We start from the raw sequence: 22667 nt of genomic DNA on the forward strand, positions 1-22667 counted from the left end.
TGACGGATAATCTTTCACACAATACGCATGATAGAACCTTATATGCGATGTTGAGTAGGCTTATCCCACGGTAGTTGGGTCGGCCGGCAATCCATCGGTCACCGCCGCTTTGTTGTTTTTCAGACGGGTAATGCTATTCAATCTTCTTCATGAACGGCCAATGGAACGTCTGCTCCATCGTCATCGATTGGGGAATCGGGTTCGACTTCTCCTGGCGTTATGCTTTCACTGCCATTACAGCCAGCTTGTCAAGCTCTTCATACTCACGCATTTCGGCCTCTCTTTTTTTCTGTCTGCAAATGCATCTCGCATGGATGGAGTCATGTGTAGAAGTTCACGCAAGTGAGGAAAGTTCTCTGATCGCCATTCACTTGGGAGTGGCCAGAAACGATTCTTTTACACTTGGCTCAAGCAGCTCACTACTTCCGGTCTTTGACCAAGTATCCTCTGGGTAGCCTAAGAACATCCGTTCGAAGGCGAGCTAAAGTGAGAAGGCGAAGCATTCCATACATAGGGTTGTGCGCTGGGCTTGGGACCCGCCACGTAAAAAAACAATATCAATGAAAAAGTTGAAAGCAGCCTCGGATGAGAGACCCCCCTTTTGATGACGACCATGGCAAACGGAATAAGGACTACGATTTCTCTGAGGGCATGCACCTGGAATGTCCGGACCCTTAATTGGGAAGAGGTGCCGCTGCCCAGCTGGTTGATGTCCTCGCAAAAATAAAGGCTGACATCACCGCCGTCCAAGAAATGCGATGGACGGGACAGGGACACAGACGAGCAGGTCCTTGTGACATTTACTACAGTGGCCATATAAAGGAGCGCAAGTTTGGTGTTGGATTCGTGGTGGGAGAGAGACTCCGTCGCATGAGCGCACTATCATTCACTCCGGTGAATGAACATCTAGCCACAATCCGCATCAAAGCGAGGTTCTTCAACATATCGCTGATTTGCGCCCACGCCCCGACGGAAGAGAAGGACGATGCACCAAAAAGATGCGCTTCTATGAGCGCTTGGAGCGCGCTTATGAGAGATGCCCCCGCCACGATGTCAAAAATCGTGCTTGGCGACTTTTAAAAATACAGGGTTTTGACAAGAAGAAGGTATATTTGGCACTACGGTCGGTAAATTCAGCCTCACGACGAAACATCCCCAAATGGGTTGAGGCTGATCGACTTCTGCCGGTTGAACCGAAATATGGTTATCTGTAGTACTAGATTCCAGCATAAAAAAGTTATTCATCTGGCTACCTGGCTTGTCTCCGGATCGAAAAACTACCAACCAGATCGATCATGTTGTGATAGACGGAAGACACGTCTCCAGTGTTTTAGATGTGCGTGCGCTCTGAGGTCCTAACATCGACTCGGACCACTATCTTGTTGCAGCCAAGATTCGCACCCGCCTCTGTGGAGCAAAAAACGCACGCCAACAAACACAAGGAAGGTTCGACGTCGAGAATCTGCAATCACAACAGACAGCCGAACGATTTTCTACTCGGCTTGCACTCCTGCTCTCTGAGAGCACTCGTCAAAAACTCGGTATAAAGGAACTGTGGGACGGCATTTCAAACTCCTTACGTACAGATGCAACCGAAACCATTGGTTTTCGGAAATTGCAAAAGAACAGCTGGTACGACGAGGAGTGCCGTGTCGCAGCGGAGAAAAAACAGGCTGCCTACCTCCCAACGTTACGATCGACCACTACACATGCGGGATGGGATAGATACCGAGAGTTGAAGAGGGAAGCGAGACGCATTTCTGCAGAACAGAAGAAAGAAAGAGGCCGAAATGCGTGAGTACGAAGAGCTTGATAAGCTGGCCGACAGGGGTAATGCTCGAAAATTCTACGAAAAAAAATGCGGCGGCTTACAGAAGGTTTCAAGACCGGAGCATACTCTTGTAGAACCCCCAAAGGTGATCTAGTCACTGATGCCCAGAGCATACTTAAATTATGGAGGGAACACTTCTCCAGCCTGCTGAATGGCAGTGAACGCACAACACCAGGAGAAGGAGAACCCGATTCCCCAATCGATGACGATGGAGCAGACGTTCCATTACCCGACCATGACGAAGTTCGAATAGCAATTGCCCGCCTCAAGAACAACAAAGCGGCAGGGGCCGACGGATTACCGGCCGAGCTATTCAAACACGGCGGCGAAGAACTAATAGGGAATGCATGCATCAGCTTCTTTTGTAAAATATGGTCGGACGAAAGCATGCCCAACGATTGGAATTTAAGTGTGCTATGCCCAATCCATAAAAAAAGGAGACCCCACAATCTGCGCCAACTACCGTGGATTAGCCTCCTCAACATCGCATATAAGGTTCTATCGAGCGTATTGTGTGAAAGATTAAAGCCCACCGTCAACAAACTGATTGGACCTTATGAGTGTGGCTTCAGACCTGGAAAATCAACAACCGACCAGATATTCACCATGCGCCAAATCTTGGGAAAAGACCCGTGAAAGGAGAATCGACACACACCACCTCTTCGTCGATTTCAAAGCTGCTTTCGACAGCACGAAAAGGCGAGCTGCCTTTATGCCGCGATGTCTGAATTTGGTATCCCCGCAAAACTAATACGGCTGTGTAAACTGACGTTGAACAACACGAAAAGCTCCGTCAGGATCGGGAAGGACCTCTCCGAACCGTTCGATACCAAACGAGGTTTCAGACAAGGCGACTCCCTATCGTGCGACTTCTTCAACCTGCTCCTGGAGAAAATAGTTCGAGCTGCAGAACTAAACAGAGAAGGTACCATCTTCTATAAGAGTGTACAGCTGTTGGCGTATGCCGACGATATTGATATCATCGGCCTCAACACCCGCGCCGTTAGTTCTGCTTTCTCTAGGCTGGACAAGGAAGCACAGAAAATGGGTCTAGTAGTGAACGAGGGCAAAACGAAATATCTCCTGTCATCAAACAAACAGTCGTCGCACTCGCGACTTGGCTCTCACGTCACTGTTGACAGTCATAACTTTGAAGTTGTAGATAATTTCGTCTATTTAGGAACCAGCATTAACACCACTAATAATGTCAGCCTGGAAATCCAACGCAGGATTGCTTTTGCCAACAGGTGCTACTTCGGACTGAGTAGGCAATTGAAAAGTAAAGTCCTCTCTCGACGAACAAAAGCTAAACTCTATAAGTCGCTCATAATTCCCGTCCTGCTATATGGTGCAGAGGCTTGGGCGATGACAGCAACCGATGAGTCGACGTTACGAGTTTTCGAGAGAAAAATTCTGCGAAAGATTTATGGTCCTTTGCGCATTGGCCACGGCGAATATCGCATCCGATGGAACCATGAGCTGTACGAGATATATGACGACATTGACATAGTTCAGCGAATTAAAAGACAGCGGCTCCTCTGGCTAGGTCATGTTGTCCGGATGGATGAAAACACTCCAGCTCTGAAAGTATTCGACGCAGTACCCGCCGGGGGAAGCAGAGGAAGACCTCCACTCCGTTGGAAGGACCAAGTGGGGAAGGACCTGGCTTCGCTTGGAATATCCAATTGGCGCCACGTAGCGAAAAGAAAAAACGACTGGCGCGCTGTTGTTAACTCGGCTATAATCGCGTAAGCGGTGTCTACGCCAATTAAGAAGAAGAAATGCATCTCGCTTCCCTCTTCAACTTTTGGTATCTATCCCATCCCGCTCGTGTTGTGGTCGATTGTAACATTACGAGGTAGGCAGCCTTATTTCTTTCCGCTGTAACACGGCACTCCTCGTCGTACCAGCTGTTCTTTTGCATTTTCCGAAAACAAATGGTTTTGGTTGCAGCTGTACGTAAGGGCCTTGAAATGCCGTCCCACAGCTCCCTTGTAAGGAGTTATTGACGAGTGCTCTCAGAGAGCAGGACTGTAGAAAATCGTTCGGCTGTCTGTTGTGATTGCAGCTCTCGACGTCGAACCTCTTTGTGTGTGTTGACGTGCGTTTTTTGCTGCACAGAGGCGGGTGAGAATCTTGGTTGCCACAAGGTGGTCCGGGTCGATGTTAGGACCTCGGAGCGTACACACGTCTAGAGTACTGGAGACGTGTCTTCCGCCTATTACAACATGATCGATCTGGTTGGTGGCAGCTCTCATAGGTGTGCTTAAAGCGCTCATAGAAGGCATCTTTGCTCACATCGTCTTTCTCTTCCGTCGGAGTGTGGGCGCAAATCAGCGACACCTCGCTTTGATGCGGATTGTAGCTAGACGTTTATCCACCGGAGTGAATTATAGTACTCGGCGACGGAGTGGTCTATACATCAAGAAATTCGTGACTGTCTGTGGTCCGCCCGTGTGTCTTTGGAGCGATAACTTTAGTAAAAATTGATATATCGTGTTAAAATTTTGTATACGAATTTTCTAGCCAAATGAAGAGGATGGTAATCGAATCACTGCCTCGCCCACAAAACACTATTGAACGAAAACGTGTAAAATGCCATAATTAAACTCCAAATTAAGAAACTTAAGTTTGGTTCAGCAGATTGCAGTAGTCAGCGGACTCAATGGGCTTAAAATGTTTAAAAAGTAGATGTGGCTCGTCCCTAATAAGTTTTATGTACATATGTATCTAACAAACCGGTATAGCTATGTCTGAGCTGTATCAACAAAATTTGCTCAAGAAAAATACGTTCGACATCTGCTCCAACAGTGTGAAAATTGGTGAAATCGAACAATCACCCACTTTCCATATAAAGGTTATGTTGAAAGCTACTAATACTGCGATATCTCCTTCATTAAATTTCACAAACAATAACAAATAAGAGCATAGGTTAAAATTGAATAGTATTAAGTATTAAATAAAAAATATATACAATATTAGTATACAATTTTATTTTACAAACAACTATTTTTTAGGTTTAGATATGGGTAACCATTATGATATTGGTTTTGAAAAAGAAGATAATGAAAGAAACAAGTAAGGAAGGGCTAAGTTCGAGTGCAACCGAACATTTTATACTTTTGCAACTTGCTATAATCAATACTTTAAGGCGTAAAACCAATCATATAGAGTAATGTCAGCCGGATATTCGAAAATCCTGATATTAGTTATATAGGGGTAGGCCAAGGTTTCGCTCAAATTGATTTATTTTAAGCACAAAGATACACTGTTATAACACGCTCTCTTATTTTCATTGGCATAATTTACATATTGGCCAATATATGCGGTACCAAGTCACCCTGAAGTTCGAACATCTTTTTATTAGGTATGTTGGGGTTAAGAGATGTATTTTTCCGATTCAACCCGTTTTTGAAATTCAGACATACCATTACATATAAGAGAAGGATTATCCCTTAGTTTTAGTTACATATGCATACATATCTCATGTGTTTATCATAATCACGAGTAGTCGCTGACCGACATAGCATGGCATCATCCCCCGTTTCGTCCCAGTGGCAGTCGTCTTCAAGCAACACCTTCTTTTGAGCGCTTGCAAACTATTTGGGCCTTGGATTCTAGTCAGCAGCAAACGTATAAAATAACACCAAAGTTCGTTATGTGTACGGTATAAATTATTCATCTGAGGTTTTTACACCAGACCAACCGTCGCCCTGTAGGGAACGTTTACACTCTTTGCATGACGCTTTCCACGTGTAAGATCTTGGAACTTTTAATTAGAATAACGTCAAAGCAAACACCTTTGCCGTTTGGGAGGTGCACAGCAAGATGGGGATGAATGTCTTTCTTGTAACAGTGAACCGTGTTTTCTCTCAGCCGATTCGTTACTACCGAAACATCAGGACCTCACCCTTTGAGTCGATCGTTGCGTTACTCCCTGTTTCACGGTAAAAATGACCTCGTCATTTAAACAGTATGTGAGCGTTAAAAGTTTACAAATCAGCGGTAAATATGGGATTACTCAGTTAGTGTGCACAGACACACTTTCCGCTGTGCTTTTCGATTAATATTAATGGTCATGCCGCAGTACCTATTTTCGCACTCAATAGAGTGCATAAAACACTAGGTCATCGAACACCTGACCTTTAGTGAACACCTGACCTTTATGGGAAAGACTCAAGCGACGATGTCGTGTCGGTCCGTTAGTTTTCGACCAACTCAACATCAACTTCTTATTTATTTCGTACCAGGCATATGAAAATGCGTCTTAAGTATATTCATGCAAATAGCGGGGACTGTTTACGAACAACGACGAGAGGATCACCGTGTGACCCAAGTTATTCGGGTTGACATTGCAGTCGTTTGCAATGGTGTCTTGGAGGTGTACGTCGCTCTCGACACGTATCTTTCTCTGATTCAAAGCTATTTAGTGCAGACGTTTGCTTTCCATCTTTACATACATATCCACCCAGAATTGAGAATCCTGCAGCGTTGCAATAAATTATATTTGTTTTCAGTAAATAAATGGCAGGGCATCATAATATCGGTGAGTGTCTGCAATCCTAGCAAGAGAGTCATTGTAATTTCGCAACATTCACTATCGGTGCAGTGACAAGTGGTTTTAACGGTTTTAAAGGCTCTTCTAAAATGGGGCTGGCTACTTTGCTCCCAGACACATTCCCGCTCTTTCCTCATTCCATTTTAACGCCCCACGGCAAATTTTAATGAGCCTGTGCCTAATGTAGTCCAATGTCACGTAATATTCGGAACTACATTTTTCAATTACTTCCAAGAATTTCTAGTAAATATTTGCAGAAGTTCTGCTTGATGCAAAACGATTGCAAGTCGTCGAGCATTTGTCTCCTCTACTTCTCAGAAGCACGCTGATTAGCCATTAATTGGGAATTGCTATCGGCGCCGAGAAACTGCTATGTCGGGTGTTTGAGTGGACCGCTGAGTCACCATAGGCTGTGCGTTTTCTTGAGCTTTGCGGATAACATTTTTCTCACGTTGGGCACCTCTAGTTCTAACCTCTGCCTGCTCACGTCTGCACTGTTCACCATGATAGCAAGAATTTTGAAGATTTAACTTACGTTTGCCAGTTATAATTAGGTACACAAAAAATTTCAAAAATATCCTAGTCCTAGAAATATGTACGAAATATTAGTATAGTATATAAAAATAGCTATTGAATTTTTACCAAAAATATTACCATGCCACAACAGCACAATTACAGATGTTTAGCTGAATTGCCGTTACGAGGCTTATGCCACTAAACAATTACAATTACAGCTGTTGAGCTGAATTGCAGTTACGAGTCTTATGCCACTGAACAGTTATTATTCTGGCAACTTCTGATGCTACGGCATTCTAAAGCATATATAAATAAAAGCGATCATTTTTCAAAGTAAAAGTTTCGAGGTGTTATTGTATTTCATATAAAAGTCATGTGATACCATTGGACTAATAAAGCAATTAACTCTAAAATTGGTAACCCCAACGTGATTCCTGAGGATTGCGTCAAACTAATCCCAATAGTATTCACATGTTACTATAAGTACAACAAAAATGATGAACAAAATCAACAAGACCAAAAGGTAGCAAAGACGACACAACAGCGGCGAAACGACCTGCTGCTACAGAATTCTTTGTTGTCCGGAGACGCTCAGAACGTGCTTTTCAGCGACACAGCAACTGGTGCAAACATTAATTTCAATGCCGTACAAGGCAACTTTAACATCACTATACGTATCGCAACGTTCAGCCCAATAACGATGTACAAATTATGGCAGCCACATAATTCAGACTTCCTGAATTCTGGACCAACGATCCCGGACTGTGGTTAATAGAGGTGGAGGCACAGCTAGGGTCGCGAAACATCAGGAACGACAATACTATGTACCAGGCAGTCGTCAGCGCTTTAAAGTCAGAAATACTCAAGGAGATGTCGGACATCATCAGGGCACCACCAGCTCAATATAAGTACATCTATTTAAAAAACTATATAATAAAACGTTTCATCGATTCAGTTGATCGCCAGTTGTACAAGCTATTGACAGAGCTTGAACTCGCGAATCGGAAGCCTATCCAGCTTCTCAGGGAGATGAGGACCCTGGATGGCAACAGAGCATCATAAGAGCTTCTTCGCAGTAAGTAGTTGGCACTGCTGCCTGACATCGTATGCAAAATCCTCAAAGCCGTCCAGAATAACAGCACGCTTGACTAGCTTGCCGAAGCTGCAGACAGTGCCATGGAAAACCACACCAGTTCTCAGGTTATGTCAACCCAGGCTTTACCAACTCATGTCCAGGCCTACGCAAGCAGTGGTTTCCATTCCTAGCCACTTAACAGTTACGACACCAGACCCTCTGTGGAGCACAGGCTCAGCAACCTAGACCGGTCCATAGAGACTCTGACAGCCGCACTCTCCGAGTGGTCCAGCGAACTCGGAAAAAGCAGCGAGAGACGTCCACGATCACGATATCGAACTCCAGGAACATCAGGTCTTTGTTTCTATCACAACAGATTCGGAGAGAAAGCCCACCCATGCATTCAACCCTGCACCTACAAGCCTACTGCCAACCAGGGAAACTAGCGAGGCTGTCGTCACCAGTCAAGGCGGTTGGCGACAGCAGTCCTCATGTTCCATCCAACAAGGAGTATCGCTCGCATGTAGATAACAGATCGTCACACCAGAGATTCCTCGTTGACTCTGGCTCAGAGGTCCCTATAGTACCACGAGCAAAAACTATTACTGCCGGAATATAAACTTTACGGATCAAACTCGACTATATTGATGCATACTGTCGTCAACCAGTCACTCTCAACCTTGATCTTCGTCGAGCTTTCACATGGCCCTTCATCATCGGCGACGTTTAGTCTGCGATCATTGAGACTAACTTCTTCGTACACTATGGCCTCCTGATAGACCTAAAAAACATCGACTCATCGACCCGTTAACGTCACTCACTACGACGGGAGAACTTGCTGAAACCACGGAATATGGTATTTCGACAGTGAACCTTGCTGGTTGCCCTTTTCAACAACCATACCGATAACATGTATGTCGAGCTTTTAAATCGTTTTATTGATATCACCAAGCCCAGCGTCACATCCGCCTCTCATAGCATGGCTGACGTGCCTCTCCACATTGTCACCACGGGCCCTCCTGTAGTTGAACGATTTTCAACAATCAATCTCACTCGTGCATATCATCAGATTCCTGTAGCTCCAGAAGACATCGAGAAGACAGCAGTCACAACACCTTTCGGTTCTTTTGAGTTCCTGGTAACTACGCAATGCAACCCAAACCTTTCAGCGCCATATGGACAATATCTTAAGAGGTTTGAACTTCTTTGGCTGTTTCATTGATGACCTCATAGTGGCTTCTGAAACCCATAAGGAACATCTCCAGCACCTAGAGCAGATTTTCAACGTACTACGCGCCAACAATCTCACTATGAATTCCAGTAAATGCAATTTCGCAAAAGAAGAGGTGACATATCTTGGTTATACAATTAACAATTACGGATACAAACCTCCAGCTGAACGCGTTGATACGATCTTGTCATTTGCTAAGCCTGAAACCATCAGCGATCTCACTAGATTACTGGGGATGATCAATTACTACCGCAAATGCATTCCCAATGCTTCACAACTGCAGGCACCATTGAATTCCTTTCTAAAAAATGCCAAGAAAAACGACAAAAGCAAAGTGCCTTGAACACCAGAGGTTGAAAAAGCCCTACAAGACTGTGAAAAGAGTGTTGCAGTAGCAACTAGAACATTCCTTTCATCTGCCGCCTCTCTCTCTCTCTCTCTCTCACAACTGACGCATCCGAATCAGCCGTAGGCGCATCGTTAGAGCAGTTCGAGGATAGTATCTGGAAACCGATTGGATTTTTCTCCAGAAAGCTCAGCCCCACAGAGTTGAAGTACAGCACATACGACAGAGAGCTGTTAGCAGCATTTGCAGCTATTAAATTTTTCCGACACATACTAGAGGGACGCCACTTTATTATTAAAACAGATCACAAGCCCTTAACCTACGCTTTCGCCTAGAGAGCCAGCAGAGCTTCACCACGACAGCTAAACCAACTCGATTACATCTCCCAGTTCACCACGGAGATCGCCTACCTCAAAGGTGAAGAGAATATGGTGCCTGATACCCTATCCAGGATCAGATCATTAGCATGCCGACCATTTTGAGCGCCAAAGAATTCAGCATGAGCAACCAGAGGATGAAGAACTCCAGCAGATTATCGCAACAACATGATTTTCAAATTCCAGCGTCTATCAATTGACGAAAACACCTCCATTTATTGTGACATATCATCCGACGTGGTAAGACCTTTCATTCCCAAAAATCTTCGCCGAGTTTCCTTCGACACAGTCCATCGATCTCTCATCCCAGTGGTCGAGTTACGGCCCGCACACTCAAGCAAAAGTACATTTGGCGGGGCATCAAGAAAGACGCACTGAACTGGTCCCCCAACTGCATACCGTGCCAACGCTTCAAGATTCAGCGTCTCAATCGCCTCACACCTAAACACATTGACGTACCTGACGCTAGGTTCAACCATGTGCACCTCGACCTCATTGAACTTCCAGGTGTCAATCATCTCAGGTACTGTTTAACAATCATAGACAGATTTTCCAGATGACCCGTCGTTTGCACTGCTTTCTACTCGAACTGGATTACTCAGCTCCACACACCGCTCGCCATCACCACAGATCAAGGAACCCAATTTGAGTCTGCGCTCTTCACGGCTCTGACATGGCTGATTGGTGCCCATCGCATAAGAACAACACCCTATCATCCGCAATCAAATGAACTGGTAGAAAGGTGGCACAGAATGCTCAAGACAGCTCTAACATGCAACTTTTGGCCAGAAGTTCTTCCAAGGGTGCTCCTAGATCTTCGCACGTGCTATAAAGAAGGCCTAAACGCCTCACCTGCTGACCTTGCCATATAATACAATTTGGCACAAGTTTACGTGTGCCCGGAGAATTTTTCGTTTCAGAGGACATGCCACCGGACCCACAGATTTTCGTCGAGAAATTTCGTGAGCATATTAGAGGAGCCCACACCAACTACTCTATTCTGGACCGCACGAAGTTTTAGAGCACATAGATGATTACGTTTTTAAAATCAAAGTCGATGGAAGAGACAATTACAGATGTTTAGCTGAATTGCAATAACGAGTCTTATGCCACTGAACAGTTATTATTCTGGCAACTTCTGACGCTACCAGAACTATTCAAGCAACTTCTGACATTAGCACACGCTAATACATATATAGAAATATCTCCCTTCCGCCTTTTTGTCTTTTGAATTTTGCGGCTATGTATAAAGCGCTATAGAGCTCGTATCTGGCAATACTATCCATCTTAGAAAAGTCTTGACATAACCTACAAAACGACGCTATGCATGGTTTGTTTGGATATTGCGTTCAACAGATACAGATTTTTAGGGGATGGTACGCTATCACTTCGAACTGCGGAAGAATGGTTTCGACGATTCAGAGCGGGTAAAAACGACACCATAGATAAGCCAGACGGCGGAAGACCTGTGACGACGAATACCGTTCAAATCATGGAAAATATCGAGTTAGACCGGCATGTGGCATCTCGTGACATCGCGCAGAAGATGGGAGTTAGTCACCAAACCATTTTAAACCATCTGCAGAAGGCTGGATACACAGTGTTGATGTTTGGGTGCCGCATGATTTGACGCAAAAAAAACTTCTGGACCGAATCAACGCTTGCGATATGCTGCTGAAACGGACCGAACTCGACCCATTTTTGAAGCGGATGGTGACTGGTGACGAAAAATGGATCACATACGACAATATTAAAGTCAAAAGCCGGTGAATCGTTCAAAACAGTGGCCAAGCCGGGATTAACGGGCAGGAAGGTTTTGCTGTGTGTTTGGTGTGATTGGAAGGGGACCATCCACTATGAGTTGCTCCCATATGGCCAGACGCTTAATTCCACCATCTACTGCGAACAACTGGACCGCTTGAAGCAGGGAATCGACCAGAAGCGTCCAGAATTGGCCAAGAGGAAGGGTGTAGTGTTCCACTAGGACAACGCCAGACCACACTTCGTTGACGACTCGTCAGAAGCTACGGGAGCTCGAATGGGAGGTTTTATCGCATCCACCTTATAGCCCGGACATAGCGCCAAGTGATTACCACCTGTTCCTGTCCATGGCGAACGCCCTTCTTGGTGCAAAGTTGAACCCAAAAAAAACTCAGCTTGTGAAAAGTGGCTGTCCGAGTTCTTCGCAAATAAGGAGGGTGGCTTCTACGAGGGGGGTATTATGAAGTTGGCGTCTAGACGGAAACAGATTATCGAACAAAACGGCGCATATTTGAACTAAATCCGATCATTGTAACACTTTTTATAAAGCATTTAATAAAGAGCAAAAAAGCGGAAGGGAGATATTTGACAACCTAATACGAGTAAAGATAAAAACGTTCATTTTTCAAAGTAAAAGTTTCGAAGCGTTATTGTATTTCACATAAAAGTAATTTAATACCATTGGAGTAATAAGGCAATTAACACTAAATATCTCCAGTGATACCAATCACATGATGAGATTTAAGCTTCATTTAACCCAATAAAAATAAATTAGGGAAGTTGAAAAAAGTTACAACTGTTTAAAAATGCGTGAAAATAATGAAGAAATTCGCTATATTTTAAAATTTTTTTATAAAAAAGGGAAGAATGACACGAAGCCACCAATGAAATTTGTGAAATTTGCAAAGACGATGCTGTATCAGTTCTGGAAATTTCGAAATTCCAATTTACACTGATGGAATAATGCCTCTAGCGGGAAAATTCCAAAAAGTGGTCGACCAAAATAGTATATATTTGTTCATTTATATATTAGTATAAATTTAAAAAGATAAATTGAAGTTTAATTAGAAATACGAAAAGACTTTTTCGACTACCCAATGTATACCACATATAAAAGATAAAGAGAAATTCGGTATGTATGTTCGTCGTAAACTCCGAAACGGCTAGACCGCTTTCAATGAAATTTTACGACTAACCTTAGGATGGTCCAGGCAGTGTTCCTGTAAGGTTTAGTGGCGATCGAAAATTTTTTTGAATTTTCTTCAATGAATTATCGATGCAAGTACCTTTTTAGAATTTTAAATACACGTTCGGTAGTACTTACTTTCCCTTGCCCCGCGCAAACAATATTTCTATGTCTGTATATCTGTAGGTCCGTAGGTCCGTACTTGTAAACTGTAACTTGAGTAAAAATAGAGATACCTTAATGAAACGGTATAATCGGACTACTGCCGCGCTCAAAAAACGCCCTTAACCGGAAACTTATAAAGTGCCAAAACTAAGCACTAAATTAAGATAGTTGTAGATCTACATGTATGTACATCTAATTTACACATATCTTGAGACCCGCCCTACCGATTTCAACCAAATTCGGTATATGCCATTTTTCTGATATTCCTATATTGTGAATATGTGTTAAATCGGACTTCAACCCCACCTGCTTCCCATGTAACACAATTTTAAACTTCACTTGATTCTTTCACTTTCCTGTGTACTGTCAAAAAGCTATTAATTTAATGCCTTTGAAGTATGTCTTCTTATGACCAAAAATTGTATAAATGAAACCAAAACTGTTCAACTTTTTACCGAAAAGAACCTTACATATATACCTGAAAGTGTTACCACGGCTTTAATCCTAGCAAGTTGCAAGAGTATGAAATGTTCAGTTGTACCCCAACTTAGCTCTTCCTTCCTTGTTACTTTAAACCACATATTATTTAACAAATCTTTAAAATCAAATATTTTAAGATGTTTTATGACTAGAAGAACCGTGGCGTTGAAATCGTCAAGGACAATTTTTACATATTTGCTCATATTGTCGCTTCTCTTCCGTCGGGGCGTGAGCAAATATATGTGATGTTGAAAAAATTTGCTCTGATAAGCATTTAGGAGAATACTTCACGGTGTCGATCATGCCATAATATCATGAATGTGAAATAATGCACCGAACAAGCATTTTCTGTATACGATAGCTCGAAACCAGCATAGTACAGTTTACTTGTTTTATAGCTAAATACTCAAAATGTTAATAACTTAACTAAAGTGGTATCTGTTTCCCTAATTTCACATGTACACAGCAGAACTATCAGTTGTCGAACAAACTGAATTATAAAAAATTATAAAAATCTTTAAGAACAGACAGGGTTTGTCCGGAACGTAATAGGACTGAGTCGATAAAAAAAAATTTATTGAACCAATCATTATAATTCTTTAAAAACTTTCAAAATGGGCTCCTTATGCGTCGATGCAACGCTGCCAAGTATTGAAGGTGTTATGGAAGGCATTCTCCGGAATAGTCTTGAGAGCCGAGGTGCATACTGCTTGGATCCCCTCTGTTGTCTCAAAATGCTTGCCTTTCATCGGCCTTTTCAAACAAGGAAAACAAATTTTTGATAAATTTAATATCTGGGCAATTAAACCAATACTTAGTTGACGGTCTGAGTTCAAAAATCCCAGGTTTCCCAGCACGGTCTTCGTTAGCGACCTCTTTTCGGCCCTTCAGAAAGACCTGGTGCTACCGAAACACATAACTTCTTGCTAAAGCAACATCTGGGTAAACCTCCCACTGTCAGATTTACCGAGTTTCACAAAGATTTTAATCGCGTGCCTCTGCTCTAACGAACGCTGTATTTTCGGCTTGCGCCACTCACAGAAACACGTCGCGCGAAAATGTTTGTTCTGACTCTCCAGATGCTCGGAGACAACTGACCAGCAGTCGCGGCGGAAGGAAATCTGTCCTATTACTCTGCGCACAAACCCTATACTGTATGTGAAAATATTCTAATTCTAATTCTAACGTTGCGCATAACTGCTCTATATCTATGCTTATTAGTTTTAATTGTTACCAACAAATGTCAGTTGTACAAAAATATGCTCAGGTACACAGCATGATGCAAGAATAGTGAAATTTTAAAAAATTTAAGTAATACTTATATAAAAATTTAATTTCAAACAAAAATTTTTCATAACATATTTTTTTTAAGGAAGCACCTTTGAAGGTTGGTGAATATTGTATTTGAAAGAAAAACTTTCTCTCGTGTAAGAATTCTCAGTTTTAGCTTATTTAAATAATTTGTTCCAAAGTATTTTTGCTTAACTCAAAGTGTATGATTGATGAGAATATAATAATTTCTTTATTTTTTCGAAAATATTTTGTCTTTGGACATGATTTATATAAAAATCTTTGTAACGAAATCGAACTTCTTTACTCTACGATTTTTTCTCCATATGTATTCAATTATTTGACTTACGTTTATAGGGAGTTATGCTGACAATTTGAAAGTAAAATATCCGAATGAGTATGATCTGGTATTCCGCCTTAAGTTGCCCGAAGAAAAACGCATACTAGTAGTAAAGGATAAAAAAATACCAGGAAATGTAAAATTGGATTTATCAGAGGTACTTCATGTTATTATAAATCAAAAGCAACATGTAAATACTTATAAACAATTAAAGAAAATGGTAACCTCCGAAAGTCTACTCTCCATACAATTACTGCAAAGTTGGTTGGAAAGCTGTTTTACAAAAGCGCTAGATGACATAAATAAAAAAATAATTTATAATGATATCACAACGACTTTATCATACAGCAAACAAGGTCCAGCACATACAATTTCTGTCAAAGAACCTTATATGTATTCAGTGGATTTTGTGCCAGCTATAGTGTTAATCAGTTCCAAAGCCATTTTACCAAGCATATCGAAAAATTGGGACGCCATTCCTAAACCGTTAAAATTTATACACAGTGATACATCATTTCGTGCATCTTACGATAACCTAGAAAATGAAATGATAAAAAATAAAAATAATTTAAAGAACGCTTTAAGGATTATTAAAAAATTTCGGGATATACACACAAATATGCACAATTTAAAAAGTTACTACATAAAAACTTTGTTTCTGTGGAGAGCATCAAGAGAGCCGGAAAAGTTTTGGTACCAGCCCATTGGATTTGTTGTTATACAAGTAAGTCTCAAATAATTATTTTAATTTGCTTTCTTACAAAGTTACACTGACTTAAAAATATTAAATATGCCGTTAGATTGTAATATTTTAAATTTAGTAAGAACAACTTACTTGTAGTAGTAAGAGCTTTGACTTATGTATAAAAATTAATCAATCATACTTGCAACTCAAGGATATATTGTAAGTGTTTATCTGTTGGACTTAAAGTTAATCATACTACAGCCAAAAAGAAATTGTTGAGCAATTAATACGGATGGAGGCAAAACACTATAGAACACAAGCAACATTGTTAAGAACTTTAAAATTAAAATTCCACATTTAACAAGTAAGGGAGGCATAATTTCGTGTGTAAACGACCATTATATACTCCCGCAATTTTCAAGAGTCAAAAGCGGTGGCCTATTTTCTGGTGTTGTTTTTCAGACATGTGGTTTTGAAGAAGAAATAAAACACATATAATTTAATGTTATTGTCAAGAATTTATCTTTATTGTAAAGATAATAAAGTTTGTCTTAATGTTTTTTAAAAATGTTTTCAGACTAGTTACCGCCGCGGCTCGCGGTTGAATGAAAAGTTTTAGTGAAGCTGATTGAATATTATTGAGTGAAAAAGATTTGAATCATTTCTAAAGAAATATATGGCCTATTGATAATAAAATCTCGTCTATTAAGTTGTGATTCAAATGGAGAAGACGTTTCTTGTGTTGTATATAAATATATATGTACATATATTATAAGTTCTGATGTATCAGATGCATGAAATTATGATAAAAGAATTGTGAAATTATTAATTCAGTATTAAATATATCATTTCTTTTGTAAAATAACTCCCATTTTTTGGCAACTTTTAAATCGGCCGGAAAACTGAAAAAACTCGTTTTCGATCCTTTAATTGCATAATAATTATTACAACAAGCCACTGCACATTTCATTTTAAAAAAATAATATATTTATGCTTAGAAATTTAAATAAATACAACAGTACACTTACACTGGTTTTCTTCATTTGAACAATTTCCACACATGCTACTCTATTTATAGTGGATGTGCCTAAAACTAATTATATACATATTTTCTCGCAACAATATTCTAAACATTCCACTGAAATTTTTCCTGCAAAGACAAATGACTTAATATTATTTTGGGAATTTCAAAAAGTGTTTACTTTTCTGTTTACAATTTGTATGCATTTCTATGCTTGCTTTTCTCAACGCAAAACTGTTACGTCACGAAATTGTTGAACAATGATTATCGAACGAAAACGGCGCATATTTGAACTAAATCCGATCATTGTAACACTTTTTATAAAGCATTTAATAAAGAGCAAAAAAGCGGAAGGGAGATATTTGACAACCTAATACGAGTAAAGATAAAAACGTTCATTTTTCAAAGTAAAAGTTTCGAAGCGTTATTGTATTTCACATAAAAGTAATTTAATACCATTGGAGTAATAAGGCAATTAACACTAAATATCTCCAGTGATACCAATCTCAATAAAAATAAATTAGGGAAGTTGAAAAAAGTTACAGCTGTTTAAAAATGCGTGAAAATAATGAAGAAATTCGCTATATTTTAAAATTTTTTTATAAAAAAGGGAAGAATGACACGAAGCCACCAATGAAATTTGTAAAATTTGCAAAGACGATGCTGTATCAGTTCTGGAAATTTCGAAATTCCAATTTACACTGATGGAATAATGCCTCTAGCGGGAAAATTCCAAAAAGTGGTCGACCAAAATAGTACATATTTGTTCATTTATATATTAGTATAAATTTAAAAAGATAAATTGAAGTTTAATTAGAAATACGAAAAGACTTTTTCGACTACCCAATGTATACCACATATAAAAGATAAAGAGAAATTCGGTATGTATGTTCGTCGTAAACTCCGAAACGGCTAGACCGCTTTCAATGAAATTTTACGACTAACCGATGGCGATCGAAAATTTTTTTGAATTTTCTTCAATGAATTATCGATGCAAGTACCTTTTTAGAATTTTAAATACACGTTCGGTAGTACTTACTTTCCCTTGCCCCGCGCAAACAATATTTCTATGTCTGTATATCTGTAGGTCCGTAGGTCCGTACTTGTAAGCTGTAACTTGAGTAAAAATAGAGATACCTTAATGAAACGGTATAATCGGACTACTGCCGCGCTCAAAAAACGCCCTTAACCGGAAACTTATAAAGTGCCAAAACTAAGCACTAAATTAAGATAGTTGTAGATCTACATGTACATATGTACATCTAATTTACACATACCTGGAGACCCGCCCTACCGATTTCAACCAAATTCGGTATATGCCATTTTTCTGATATTCCTATATTGTGAATATGTGTTAAATCGGACTTCAACCCCACCTGCTTCCCATATAACACAATTTTAAACTTCACTTGATTCTTTCACTTTCCTGTGTACTGTCAAAAAGCTATTAATTTAATGGAATATAACTTTGCACGAATAATGCCTTTGAAGTATGTCTTCTTATGACCAAAAATTGTATAAATGAAACCAAAACTGTTCAACTTTTTACCGAAAAGAACCTTACATATATACCTGAAAGTGTTACCACGGCTTTAATCCTAGCAAGTTGCAAGAGTATGAAATGTTCAGTTGTACCTCAACTTAGCTCTTCCTTACTTGTTACTTTAAACCACATATTATTTAACAAATCTTTAAAATCAAATATTTTAAGATGTTTTATGACTAGAAGAACCGTGGCGTTGAAATCGTCAAGGACAATTTTTACATATTTGCTCATATTGTCGCTTCTCTTCCATCGGAGCGTGGGCAAATATATGTGATGTTGAAAAAATTTGCTCTGATAAGCATTTAGGAGAATACTTCACGGTGTCGATCATGCCATAATATCATGAATGTGAAATAAAGCACCGAACAAGCATTTTTGAGTCGATAAAAAAAAATTTATTGAACCAATCGTTATAATTCTTTAAAAACTTTCAAAATGGGCTCCTTATGCGTCGATGCAACGCTGCCAAGTATTGAAGGTGTTATGGAAGGCATTCTCCGGAATAGCCTTGAGAGCCGAGGTGCATACTGCTTGGATCCCCTCTGTCGTCTCAAAATGCTTGCCTTTCATCGGCCTTTTCAAACAAGGAAAACAAATTTTTGATGAATTTAATATCTGGGCAATTAAACGAATATTTAGTTGACGGTCTGAGTTCAAAAATCCCAGGTTTACCAGCACGGTCTTCATTAGCGACCTCTTCCCGGCCCTTCAAAAAGACCTGGTGCTACCGAAACACATAATTTCTTGCTAAAGCAACATCTGGGTAAACCTCCCACCCCCAGATTTACCGAGTTTCACAAAGAATTTAATCGCGTGCCTCTGCTCTTACGAACGCTGTATTTTCGGCTTGCGCCACTCACAGAAACACGTCACGCGAAAATGTTTGTTCTGACTCTCCAGATGCTCGGAGACAACTGACCAGCAGTCGCGGCGAAAGGAAATCTGTCCTATTACTCTGCGTACAAACCCTATACTGTATGTGAAAGTATTCTAATGCCGGTATTCTGCGAGCAGTCTCAAGTCTCTAATAGAGACGAATCTGTGGTGAAATCTATTTTGAGACTGTTTGGTATTCTGGTGAGTTTGTCTCATCTCTAATTGAGCCATATCAGTCTCTAACTTGTTATGTGCTTTGCAGCAGGTCATAGAAAAATAAGAACACAACAATGGCCGATGAAGTTGGACTATTTTACCTTATGATGAAAAAACGAGAGGAGGAAGAGAGGTAATGTATTAATATTTATAATTTTGCTCTGATGGTCTGAGTAAGCGACACCATCGCTGCCGCTAAATTATTAATGGATTCGGTGTGTTTATTAATGGAATCTAAAGTTTGAATACGGAAAGCTCTCTCCTCCTCGGCTTTTCCTTTCATTAAATCCATATAATTTCGGAACATTTCGTCCGTCGTAATTTTTTTACTACGGGACGATGACGGAGTGCAATCATTGGACCCATCCGAAGTCGTATTTAGAGGTGACGGTGCAGCTGTGAAAACTACTTCTTCCTATATTAGAAAAAGAAAAAACAATTATAAATTCTGCACACTCGTATTGGTCTTTCTTGCTATCCTTACCTCTGTGCCAATGGCTGGTACATCAGCCAACCCATCAACCGCAATTGTCCCTAACGTTTCTAACGCTCTCTGCTCCGTTTCAGAGAGCTCACTTGTTAAGCTGGGACCGCCACCTGTCAGCAGCTTGTGCGCCTTGGCTTTCCTTGCGCGTGACCTTATTTGGTTTTGCCAATGGCTCAGATTCTGTAAATCAAAGGACATAAATACATACATATGCCAATATCTATGGTTAAATATTACTTCTCTCCATTTTATGGGGTTCCGGGAGGGCCCTTTTAGGGCATTTAATTGCACGGAGAGTTTCGCCCAAAGCTCCTCCATTCTTTTCGGCCGCGATGGGTCGTTTTGTCGTTTACGATTGTGCACTTGCACTCATCTCTAATCAGCTAAACTAAACAGCTGATTGCTGCTCTTCTTTTCACCATACTATTTGGTGAATATTTTTGAGACTGTATCTGCCAAAATACCAAAATGAGACATCCTGACTAACAGAGTCACTAAATTACGATTGTCTCAATTAGAGACATGAGACAATCGTGACAAGCAGAATACCGGCATAATTCTAATTCTAACGTTGCGCATAACTGCTCTATTTCTATGCTTATTCGTTTTAATTGTTACCAACAAATGTCAGTTGTACAAAAATATGCTCAGGTATACAGCATGATGCAAGAGTAGTGAAATTTAAAAAATTTTAAGTAATACTTACATATATAAAAATTTAATTTCAAACAAAAATTTTTCATAACATATTTTTTTAAGGAAGCACCTTTGAATGTTGGTGAATATTGTATTTGAAAAAAAAAACTTTCTTTGGTGTAAGAATTCTGATTTTTAGCTTATTTAAATAATTTGTTCCAAAGTATTTTTGTTTAACTCAAAGTGTATGTTTGATGAGTATATAATAATTTCTTTATTTTTTTCGAGAATATTTTGTCTTTGGACATGATTTATATAAAAATCTTTGTAACGAAATCGAACTTCTTTACTCCTCGATTTTTTCTCCATATGTATTCAATTATTTGACTTACGTTTATAGGGAGTTATGCTGACAATTTGAAAGTGAAATATCCCAATGAGTATGATCTGGTATTCCGCCTTAAGTTGCCCGAAGAAAAACGCATACTAGTGGTAAAGGATAAAAAAATACCAGGAAATGTAAAGTTGGATTTATCAGAGGTACTTCATGTTATTATAAATCAAAAGCAACATGTAAATACTTATAAACAATTAAAGAAAATGGTAACCTCCGAAAGTCTACTCTCCATACAATTACTGCAAAGTTGGTTGGAAAGCTGTTTTACAAAAGCGCTAGATGATATAAATAAAAAAATAATTTATAATGATATCACAACGACTTTATCCTACAGCAAACAAGGTCCAGCACATACAATTTCTGTCAAAGAACCTTATATGTATTCAGTGGATTTTGTGCCAGCTATAGTGTTAATCAGTTCCAAAGCCATTTTACCAAGCATATCGAAAAATTGGGACGCCATTCCTAAACCGTTAAAATTTATACACAGTGATACATCATTTCGTGCATCTTACGATAACCTAGAAAATGAAATGATAAAAAATAAAAATAATTTAAAGAACGCTTTAAGGATTATTAAAAAATTTCGGGATATACACACAAATATGCACAATTTAAAAAGTTATTACATAAAAACTTTGTTTCTGTGGAGAGCATCAAGAGAGCCGGAAAAGTTTTGGTACCAGCCCATTGGATTTGTTGTTATACAAGTAAGTCTCAAATAATTACTTTAATTTGCTTTCTTACAAAGTTACACTGACTTAAAAATATTAAATATGCCGTTAGATTGTAATATTTTAAATTTAGTAAGAACAACTTACTTGTAGTAGTAAGAGCTTTGACTTATGTATAAAAATTAATCAATCATACTTGCAACTCAAGGATATATTGTAAGTGTTTATCTGCTGGACTTAAAGTTAATCATACTACAGCCAAAAAGAAATTGTTGAGCAATTAATACGGATGGAGGCAAAACACTATAGAACACAAGCAACATTGTTAAGAGCTTTAAAATTAAAATTCCACATTAAACAAGTAAGGGAGGCCTAGTTTCGTGTGTAAACGACCATTATACGAGTATACTCCCGCAATTTTCAAAAGTCAAAGGCGGTGGCCTATTTTCTGGTGTTGGCAAAACGTTACGTTAAGAATGTTTTTTAGACATGTGGTTTTGGAGAAGAAATAAAACACAAATAATTTAATGTTGTTGTCAAGAATTTATCTTTATTGTTAAGATAATAAAGTTTTGCAGAACTAACGGCGCGGGTGTTGAGGCCGATGATATCAATATCATTGGCATACGCCAGCAGCTGTATACTCTTATAAAAGATTGTACCTGCTCGATTAAGTTCTGCAGCTGGAATTATTTTCTCCAGCAGCAGATTGAAGAAGTCGCACGATAGGGAGTCGCTTTGTCTGAAGCCTCATTTGGTATCGAACAGCTCGGAGAGTCCTTCCCGATCCTGACGGAGCTTTTCGTGTTGCTCAACGTCAGTTTACATAGCCGTATTAGTTTTGCGGGGATACCAAATTCAGACATCGCGGCATAAAGGCAGCTCCTTTTCATGCTGTCGAAAGCAGCTTTGAAACCGACGAAGAGGTGGTGTGTGTCGATTCTCCTTTCACGGGTCTTTTTCAAGATTTGGC

The 22667-nt window shown here is 39.9% G+C and overlaps 1 protein-coding gene across 1 annotated transcript in view; it reads left to right on the top strand.

The window, feature by feature from the left end:
- LOC120771782 (cyclic GMP-AMP synthase-like) overlaps window positions 1-22667 on the top strand; it is a 38269-nt gene that overhangs the window by 9741 nt on the left and 5861 nt on the right. The window contains exon 2 of the mRNA XM_040099975.1: window positions 21024-21730. Coding sequence (XP_039955909.1) covers window positions 21024-21730 — 707 coding nt within the window. The remainder of the gene's footprint in view (window positions 1-21023; window positions 21731-22667) is intronic.

Source organism: Bactrocera tryoni, chromosome 3 (assembly GCF_016617805.1).
Source record: "Bactrocera tryoni isolate S06 chromosome 3, CSIRO_BtryS06_freeze2, whole genome shotgun sequence".
NCBI lineage: Eukaryota > Metazoa > Arthropoda > Insecta > Diptera > Tephritidae > Bactrocera > Bactrocera tryoni.